Source organism: Miscanthus floridulus, chromosome 17 (genome assembly GCF_019320115.1).
Source record: "Miscanthus floridulus cultivar M001 chromosome 17, ASM1932011v1, whole genome shotgun sequence".
In the NCBI taxonomy this organism is placed as follows: Eukaryota; Viridiplantae; Streptophyta; class Magnoliopsida; order Poales; family Poaceae; genus Miscanthus; species Miscanthus floridulus.
In genome coordinates, this window is record NC_089596.1 from 3,132,937 (window position 1) to 3,142,459 (window position 9,523).

The following is a 9,523-nucleotide window of genomic DNA, read 5'->3' on the forward strand; positions in this document are numbered from 1 at the left end:
CATTTATGCTGCTTCAGCTACTGTTACTTATGGCAGGTTACTTATTATTGCCTTGTAATTTCATGACCTGAACTTGCTGGTGATATACAAAAGTGTTTTCCGGATTATATATACATGGTGATATATACAATTGCGTGTAACTTAACCTATGGAGAGAAAAAAATATTATGTTTGGTTGTTTTCATATGCATCTCTGAAATGCTGCCGTGGCGTTAGCACGGGCACTGTACTAGTAGGGAACAAGGCAATATATGAGACAAAATTCAAAAGGTCTACTGTGCCGTGTTGTCAAATGGTTGCTCAGTTGCTCTGATCACATTACAACAAAACCAGAGCATCCAATCCAAATTAACACGCACGTTTCCATGCATCCAAACCACACACTTCAAAGTTCAATGATAGTGAATCAAAGGCTTAATCTGTTAATGAGAGGTCGCAAAACCAGTGGCCTTGTCACTTCCCGGTAACTGGATAAATGCATCCACAAAAGTGACCAATTGAATAATGTTCAACAAGCACTTAACACCCATTGCCCTGTTCGCTTGGCTGATAAGCTATGGCTAAAAGTACTATTAGCTGATTTATTGTGAGAGAAAAATATTGTTCGTTGACTGAAAAAGTACGACTTATAAGCCAAGGAAACAGGACACATAATATAACGTATCCAGAAAAGCAAAAAAAAAGGGAAAAGAAAGAGAAAAGGACTATATTAGGGGATGCTCAATCAACAAAATAAAAAACAACTGATATTCAATCCGCATTTAACACAAAGTTGTAACCCTCAAAGGCACATAAACTGCCATACGCCCTGATGAGGATTACAAACACATTAATAAAAAAAAAAAAGATAGTTAAACAAACCATGCTTCTGTTTCGACTTTAAGCTTCAACCAAATGTCTTCTTGGAAAAGATGCTTCACAGGATTCAAAGGGCTACTTGAACAGTACAACTTTAGTCATCTGTCATATATCCCTATTTTAGATTTAGGGGGTATTTGGTTCTTTAGTCGCTCCTAAAATTTATGTCACATCGAATGTTTAGATACTAATAAAGAGCATTAAATATGGATTAATTACAAACAAATTACATAGATGGAGGCTAATTTGCGAGACGATTTTTTTAAGCATAATTAATATGTCATTAACATATGTTTCCTGTAGCGCCACGTTATCAAATCATGGACTAATTAGGCTTAAAAGATTCGTCTCGTAAATTAGTCACAAGTTATGTAATTAGTTTCGTAATTAGCCTATATTTAATACTTCATGCATGTGTCCAAACATTCGATGTGACAGGAATTTTAGGCGCACTGCAGAAACCAAACACCCTCGTAATAAGAACGATAGAACCTTTAACTATTACAACATTTTTACTGAAAATGCTGATAAGAAATAAACCAGACAGCTACAAAAACATTTATGATGTATTTATCAGGCCAAGTCAAACTGATCTCCCAACTGATGTTCATAAGGGAAAACAAGGGCGATGCCGAAAGAAATCCATATGCAACAAACAGCAAAAGTTGGCTGAGTTTACTTGGGCAGGGAGACTGTTAAACAGGGTCAAGCTTGTCAAAAAAAAAAAAGGTTAAACGAAAACATCATAACCTTCTTTGTGCCTTCCTAGGTTCAGTGATTCTATACGTACGAAGATGCTACTCGTTCCACATGATGTATCCTTGTGGAGTTCAGGATATCCAGGAATACTTTCTACATGTCTGTAAGACTGTAAAATATGCAGGCAGGAATATTTTCTACATGAGCTACAACTATTTTGTGTGGTGATTTTAGGATGGTTATTATGTGCCAGACTGCCAGTGAAGCTGACTATATGGCACAAAGAGAATCTGGTGATGCACAATAGAGATAGCGCAACCATATGGGAACTTTGCTTCTAGGGAGCATTCTACTCGACACACTCCTCTGATCTCTTCCGCTTAACTCCTGTACAGGCTTGTTTTGGCTTCCCAACACGCTCTTCTAACAGCGCAATCTTCGCAGCGAAGCTAGTAAATTCTGAGGGGGATAACTTGTGATCCTCTATGCATTTGGATATTGAACTCAAAAGTGCCAAGTCCTCCTCATCACGCTCCTGTGCAGAACCAATTACATGTACTCGTTAGGATAAGGTTTGCAACATATAGAAGGCATTGAGGATTAGAAACAGAACACATCATAAAGCGGTTGCTGGATATTAACAATGAATGAATGAAATAAATGGCTAGGCCAAACATAAAATCCTGCAAACCATGCCGAATATGACAAATGCGGTACAAGAAAGATGACAATCATACCGATGCCTGCCCCTCACTCTCATCTTTTGTATCGTGCTCAAGTTTCTCAATGATGAGAGCGAGTGTTGGTGCAAGAGGGAAAGCTTCCTGAAATTCAAATGCAAGGATGATGCGCATTGCCTGAAGATACATGGCCTTATTTATCATTTCGATAACAACATCTGCAAGAGAAAAAAAAAAGAGTTGCAGTTAGGCGCACTGAAAGGATCTGAAATCTGAATTGGAACATGGAAAATCTGAAACGCTTGAATGTTATCAGGGTTCAGGGGAAGAAGATTTCATTTTTCTTACCCCGCATCTTCCTGACAAAGAGCTTGGAGGCCTTGAGCACCTCGACGCAGGCGGAGACGTCGGCAGCGTCTACAAGGTCGCAGAGCTCCTGCGCAGGGAACTCGACCGGCACCCCGAAGGCAGCCATGAAGAGAGCGAGGCCGCGGGCGCCCGCAGCGCCGGGCGCATCGCCGACCCCGCCGCCGCTGACGCGTAGGAGGCGGCTGCGCCAAGTCAGCGCGGCCTCGCGGGCATCCTGCCGCAGCAGCAGCTCCGCCACCTCCCTCCCCTGCCTCCGGAGGCGCGGGCACCCGGCGCGCACGTAGAGCTCGAGGAGGAGCGTGCAGGCGGCCTCCACGTCGGGGCTCTCGGCGCGGATGTAGTAGCGGCCCACGGCGCGGAGCACGAGCGCGGCGGGGTCCGGGGCGCGCCGCAGCGCGCCCGGCCCCACCTGGCGCAGCCACTGGCCGCCGCCGTCCCGCACTTGGGCGGTGACGAAGCGCCGGACACCCCTGCAGTTCATCTGCTGGCACCTGTGCTCGAGCTCCGCCGCGTATGCGTCGCCGCCGCCGTCCTTGCGCTCGCGGTCGGGGTTGGGTAGAGGTGCGGGTGCGGACTCGGGCTGGGGCGCAGGTGCGGGCTCCGGAGCGGGACTGGGCTGGGTTGCGGGTGCGGGCTCCCGCTCCCACTGCGTCTCCGGCGCCGGCGCGGCATTGGGTGCGGGTTCAGGCTGTGGCGCGAGAGTAGGCTCGGGCTCTCTGTCCGGCTGTGGCGAGAGAGTGGTCTCGGGCTCCCTGTCCGGCTCCGGCGCTGGACCGGTCTGGGGCTGGGGCTCGGGGGCGGGAAGGTAGGGTTTAGGGTTGGAACGGGGCCCCGGGAAGAGGACAGCGAAGGTGGCGGCGATGGAGGCGACGTCGAGGACGACGGAGTTCCACTGATCTAGGAAGTCGGCGAGGGTGTCGCTGAACGAGGCGAGGGTGTTGACCGAGTGCAGCATTGCCGCGCGCGAGGCGGGGGCGGCGGCGGCGGAAGCGGGCGGAGGAGGAGGCGGCGGAGGCATCGCGAAGGGGACTCGCGAGTCGCGACGCGTGGCGCGCGGGGTGCGGAAGTGGGGAACGGACAGAGGCGGAGGGGTTTTGGTTTTGGACATGTGGTGGGACCCTGACTGAATATGTGGGTGGGGCATCATGCAAAATTGCAAAACGCAGCGAGGATTCATGCATGAATGCATCATCCGACTCAACTCTGCTACACTAGTAATCGACTCAATAGCATGTAAATCGCACTTTTTAAGACCAGATTAGTGGAAGTGTGAAATTACACATATGCCTCTCCTATATCTTTCTCCCCACACACCAGAGCTCAAAAACAATTGAACTATCCCGGGTATTCATTGAAAGTTAGATTTTCCAATTGCATGTGGTGTTTTTTTTTTTATTATATGTAGGTCTCGTCTAGAAAACACGTCTCCAATCCATGTTTACATTTATTTTGGGACAAAGAATTAAACTTCTTTTTAGGACTGAGGGAATAGGCAGTAGCAGTGCGTTTGGCAACTGCCACGACGAAGGGTGAGTTGATCGAATAGAGTTAAAATGGGAATTTGACTTTTAGTCCTAATAATCACCTGTGCAAGCTTGCCATCAATGGTTGCTACACAGCTTCAAAAGTTTTTCAAGATGACATACATTGGGCTACTACAGTGCAGTTCGTTTGGACAGTGACGGTAGACAGCCTACAGGGCAATTCCACCATTGAGTACAATTGCACGTATACAATCAAAACAACTGGTTTTAACAACGGTTTGTTCGCCAACATGCACGACTGTATAGTTTACAACATCTGGTTCTCTTCGCAGTACCATCTACTGAAAAAAAAATTGTTGTTAGCATCCACATTCCATAGGATACATAAATATACTTGATACTAGGCATGCGATCCAGAGAGGGCGTTCTGCGACGATAGGCTCTAGCTCTTTTCTGTCCCCCACGAAAACTGGCAAACCTAACTCAAATAATGGTCCCAGCCCAGGCGATACAGCCACGTCACCATGCCTTCAATCCTGCCAAGATGCAAATAAACGGAGACATGGTATGAGAAACCACTAGCCACAAGGAAAACAATTTATTAAGTATGTGTGTGCACGCATCAGACATTAGGTCATTATACCTCCTGAATTGGGGTGCTTTCGTCGTCTTGTTTCTGCCCATCAGCCTCACCCTCCTGGTTCTGACCATCTGTATCCATCTTCTCAGCTCCCTCTGAAGCTTCAGCCATGTTTGCATCAGGCTTGGGCACTGCAAATTCAGCAGGAACTTGACCAGTGCTTAATACCTGTGCACGATGATCCACAAAGAAGCTATCAGTACATGGTTAGAAGCCAAAGCTGCAAAAAGCATGAGAACAAAGTCATAGGTCATTACCTGCTCTAGCCTTGCAGCTTCCTCAAGAGTGTGAGCATTCGCAATAGCAGCCTACAAATATACAACAGTTTTTTTGTCAGCAAATAAAACAAGCAGAGTTATTGGGTAAAAACTACAATGGGGACACCAAGAGAATACTGTGCAAGCTAGGAAAAGATTTGGAAACAAATTATTACCTTGATAGCCATGATTTGTTCAGGAGTTGGAGCAACTACTTTTGGACCTTGTGGCTCCATAGTGATGTCCTGAGCATCAGGCAGACCAGGAGTAAACGTTTTGGCAGCTACCTTCTTTGCCTCTTCCTCTGCTTCCTTTGAGTGAAACTTTTTCGCTGCCGCAACTCTCTCCTACAAAACAGAAAACAAATATCTCCCAAGGAAATTCAGAAACAAAAGCAACATGTGCAGACACGATAATGGAAAACATGTCAGCCAAAGCATTCCATGGTGTCCATGCATCTAATTCATGAAAATCCAAAGTCAAAAGAGTTGCTTGTTTGTCCCTTTTGCTGCCAGCACTTCTAGGGTCCATCCCAAAACATATTTTGGAGCCATTCCAAAGGAAATGAACAAACAACCTGTGGGGGGATAAATCAACTAATCAAGCAGCGATGCAGGTTTTGTCTAGGTTTATGTTTTCCAAAAAAGACTCTGTGACAATAAATGCAGCTGAAAATAAATTAACTAAAACTACTAGTCATGTTCACACAAATGCAAACATGTAGAGAGCACGGAAAGGGTGAATAATGTAACACATGTCTCAGATGACATCCTTGTTTAAGACAATAACTTTGAACTTTAGAGTGTTTTTTCTGGACATGGTGACAGGAAGGAGTTAGCACAATAGGTGGTGGTCTGTATTATATATGTGCCCCTTTATCAAAATGGACTTTAACTAAAACATGGTTCAGTTAGTTATAGGCCCATCAGCAAGTCAAACCACATAAGCTTGCTGATCGCGGCACTAATAGTTTTAAATTCCTGTTGATACCATATATTACAAAAGTAGAACATGCAATCTTAACAATAACAAGCGGATCCTATGCAAAATACTTCAGTAGATAATTAGTGCTAACCGCTCGTCATAACCCAAAATAAGAAACATATGATCATTTGTTGTACCAGAACGGCAAACACCAAGCAACTAAGGGTTAATCTTAAAAACCATCAGTGGCAAATTCATGGATTAATAAGAAAAAGCACAGAAGTTGACAGCAATGCATGCAATGTGACAGATATTCATGCAAACGATAAACATTTCATCATTTTATACGCCAAAAGATATTGCTCACCTGTTGTTTCACTTTCTTGAAATCCAGCAAACGCAAATGCTTCAATTTATGGATAACATATAGCCTGTAGTCTGGCTGCTTAGTTACAGTATTATCCAGTAAGCTGAGGAATTGTAGCTTCGGAAGAGATGCCAGCGGATCAATCTCCGCAAGATTTGTCAGACGATTGTTTGTGAGCACCAGCGTATGTAGCTTTGGCAAAAACTCTGCATGGGAAAAAAAAACAAGAAAGAAGGTGAAGCATGGAGCAAATATGGGAGTTAGAAAACAGTGTTGAGAATACAGGAGTTCTTACCACCAAGATTGGGATTGATACGTGTGATTCTGTTATTGTTAACTAGTAGAGTACCAAGACGATTCAAGTATGGGAAGTTTTCAAGCTTGACAATCTCATTGTCTGACAAATCAATTGTGTCAAATTGGTCCTGTTAGAGAGAGAATGAATAGACATGGTGTTAAGAAAAGCTAGAGAAGGAACCCATAAAGCTAAATACTATTCGAAATGGGTTTTAATAATATATTATTCCAGTTCAACCAATTCAAACAGCACAGTATCAAGTCATTGATATGCCAATAAATGAAATCACCCAGATGTGGACCAGCCAGACCAAAAGAAATTGGATTGGGCACTATATTAACACAGAAATTACACAGGCCCTTTAGACCCCCCTCAAATGAAGCAAAAATCAGAACAGATCCAGAACTATTAGACAACCTCTCACTTTAACAATTCCATGGAACAAAGCAGGTATGCATATACATATACATAACATAAAAGATGTTTGGCACAGTAAATAGAACACCAAAATTACAAGTAGCAATTCCTATGGCACAGGAGGCATCTACGTTAACCACTAAAACATAGACCACCAGTCCTCCCCTACTATACTAGTACAAATGTATGAGACCCTTCACCCCTTAAGCTGATTGAGCAGAGCATTGGGATTGATTGTCCGAAACAGTATCTCAATACAGAAAATACAGCTCCCTTTGGTTTACCCACCAATTAAATGCTCAGAGTTTATTAAAAAAAATGCATGCATCCACTAGGTCAAAACATTTATCACCCAATATTCACTCCAATAGAAGCAAATCCGTTTACTTGGAGCCGAACTACCGTGAAAAGAAAAGTGAGTGGAAGTGGCTGTGACAGCCTGACAACACCATACTAACACTACTGTACTAACAAACATTGCTGTAGCAACTTCAAAGGGGATCGAACCACACCCCTGCCAAGCACATAGACTACAAGGCAGCGTGCATCGTGCGCCTAACAATCTCGCAGGTTGTTTGCCAATACAGACATGCGTAAAGGAAGTATGAGAAGTAAGGAAGAAGCCGGCGGAGCTCACCTCGGTGGCTCCGAGATTCTCGATGACGGCGATCTTGTTGCCTGAAGCGAAGGGGGAGAAGGAGGAGGAGCAAGGGTCGTGAGCTTTCGAAGAGCAGAGCACAGAACCCTAGATCTAACAGGCTGGGGAAGGAGGGAGGGAGTGGGCAAACCTCGGAGGTCGAGCTCGCGCTCCTTGATGGCGTTGAAGAAGTGCGGGCTCTTCCATATCAGGTCGGCGGTGAGCCTGACCATGGCGGCTGGGAGAAGGCGGCGGCCGCGTGATGTTGGGAGACACGGGGAGGGAGTCGGCGAGGCCGAGATACGATACCAAAAAACCTAGTGGCGGGGCGGCGCGATTGCAAGCGCCAAGCAGTGTGGGGTGGGCAGTCTCCAGTCGGTCTCGGCCCCGAACGTTGGGCTCGTTTTTGGTTTGGACCCAAACTCGACGGCCCAAGGCTCTTTTTCTTTTCTTTTTTCCCTCCTTTTCTCTATCCGACCCGAAGTTATTTTTCTTTCCGTCCTATACAAACTCAGAAGGAAACCCATGTTTCCCAATTCTATTATTTTTCAAAATGATGGAAGATACGTATTTTTCAATCCAAGTTCATTCATGGTATATCACATTCTAAATACACGGATTTAACTCATGTGTTCATTCTAAATCTTTAGAGAAAAATATGATGTGATTAGGTTGTGTTCATCGTATCCGCTCATACAATGAACCAAACATCTTCACAGAGTCATTACATCTGCAGATACAGGTTAAAGCATCCGCACATACAATCAACCAAACATTTCTTTTCAGGGTCGCTACATCTACTCAGTCTGCCTCCGCTCATCCAGGATGTACGATACAACTCTACGAAATCTTATTCGAACAACCAAACACACTCCTAATCGGTTAGATATAGTTGTTTATGTAGTTTTTTTTATTGTCGAGCAATGACAAATCGACTTTTTGTTTCTCCGAAGGACAATAGCGATTTTTCATTAAAAACTCTTAACCACATAGAGGTTGTAGACCAGCTGGCTCTTGTTTAGTTCCCAAATTCTGCACCCCCAAACTTTGGAGTTACTGTTTATCCAAATTCTGCATACTGTGTCAGGAAATGTGCAGTATGTTGTGCATGGCTTGTCACATGCTGGGTCTTCTCTTCTGTGAGGTGTTCCAGGGCATCATATACTACTCATCAGACTGAAACATCTGCATGTGTGTTGTCGGTGTTTCGGACCGGGGGTCCTTAACCAACGAGTGAATTTGTGCTGCGTGCCCCTAATCCCCGATGGTAATGCAAAGAGACACAAGGTTTATACTGGTTCAGGCAATCAACGCCCTACGTCCAGTCTAAGAGATCGATCTTGTATTCCTTGCACCGGAGTGCTCGTAGTAGGGGGTTACAAGCTAGGTGAGAGAGGGAGCTAGCCCTAGGTCTCGGCCGGGGGTGGTGCGGGCTGCTTGAGGCGTTGTTCTCAAGCAGCGTAGAAGTGTGTGGTTCTATTGGTGAGTTCCTCTTTCTGCTCGTCGTTCTCCCCGTACCTAGAAATGGCCCCGGCCCCTCCCTTTTATACTCTAAGGGAGAACCAGGACGTACATATGTTGCTACATAGCGTCCGATAAGTGGGGATGGCGTGTCCGAGCCCTGCAGCCAGCCACTGTTGTGGTATGGTCGATGGAGTGGCCCCGTCCTTGTCGTGCAGAAGTGACGCGTCGGTCATACTTGATCTTATGCATCGTGGGGCTCCAGTACAGCTTGAGGCAGGGCATGGCGGGTGACGTGCCGGTCATCATGCGATGACATCGTAGGGGGCCGAGGCTCTGCAGATGCCGAGGCCGAGTCATCGTGGGGGCTCGGCGGACATGGATCCCCAGGCTGCCGAGCCCCTGAAGCAAACTGCCGAGGCTTTGGAGGGA

At 45.7% G+C, this 9,523-nt stretch overlaps 2 protein-coding genes across 2 annotated transcripts; both read right to left on the bottom strand.

Moving 5' to 3' along the window:
- Positions 1-1,453: 1,453 nt before the first annotated feature.
- Positions 1,454-3,755, bottom strand: LOC136518992 (protein FRIGIDA-like). Its single transcript, XM_066512664.1, has 3 exons — positions 2,586-3,755; positions 2,295-2,455; positions 1,454-2,092 (listed from the first exon to the last, which is right to left on the bottom strand). The coding sequence occupies exons 1-3, from the start codon at positions 3,751-3,753 to the stop codon at positions 1,907-1,909; spliced, it is 1,515 nt and encodes a 504-aa protein (XP_066368761.1). The 5' UTR covers positions 3,754-3,755; the 3' UTR covers positions 1,454-1,906.
- A 563-nt stretch (positions 3,756-4,318) lies between these two features.
- Positions 4,319-7,963, bottom strand: LOC136517142 (U2 small nuclear ribonucleoprotein A'-like). Its single transcript, XM_066510659.1, has 8 exons — positions 7,782-7,963; positions 7,631-7,671; positions 6,574-6,703; positions 6,279-6,484; positions 5,164-5,334; positions 4,988-5,038; positions 4,734-4,898; positions 4,319-4,626 (listed from the first exon to the last, which is right to left on the bottom strand). Exons 1-8 carry the CDS (start codon positions 7,861-7,863, stop codon positions 4,621-4,623), a joined length of 852 nt encoding a protein of 283 aa, XP_066366756.1. The 5' UTR covers positions 7,864-7,963; the 3' UTR covers positions 4,319-4,620.
- Between the last annotated feature and the right edge of the window lie 1,560 nt (positions 7,964-9,523).

Coding starts and splice junctions, on each gene's coding strand:
- LOC136517142 (XM_066510659.1), bottom strand. CDS start 7,863: ATGGTCAGGCTCACCGCCGACCTGATATGGAAGAGCCCGCACTTCTTC. Junction 6,485..6,573: donor TATCAATCCCAATCTTGGTG/GTAAGAACTCCT, acceptor TTTCCCATGCAG/AGTTTTTGCCAAAGCTACAT. Junction 5,335..6,278: donor TCAAGAAAGTGAAACAACAG/GTGAGCAATATC, acceptor TCTGTTTTGTAG/GAGAGAGTTGCGGCAGCGAA.
- LOC136518992 (XM_066512664.1), bottom strand. CDS start 3,753: ATGATGCCCCACCCACATATTCAGTCAGGGTCCCACCACATGTCCAAA. Junction 2,456..2,585: donor CTTTGTCAGGAAGATGCGGG/GTAAGAAAAATG, acceptor TTTCTCTTGCAG/ATGTTGTTATCGAAATGATA. Junction 2,093..2,294: donor AGAGTGAGGGGCAGGCATCG/GTATGATTGTCA, acceptor GGTTCTGCACAG/GAGCGTGATGAGGAGGACTT.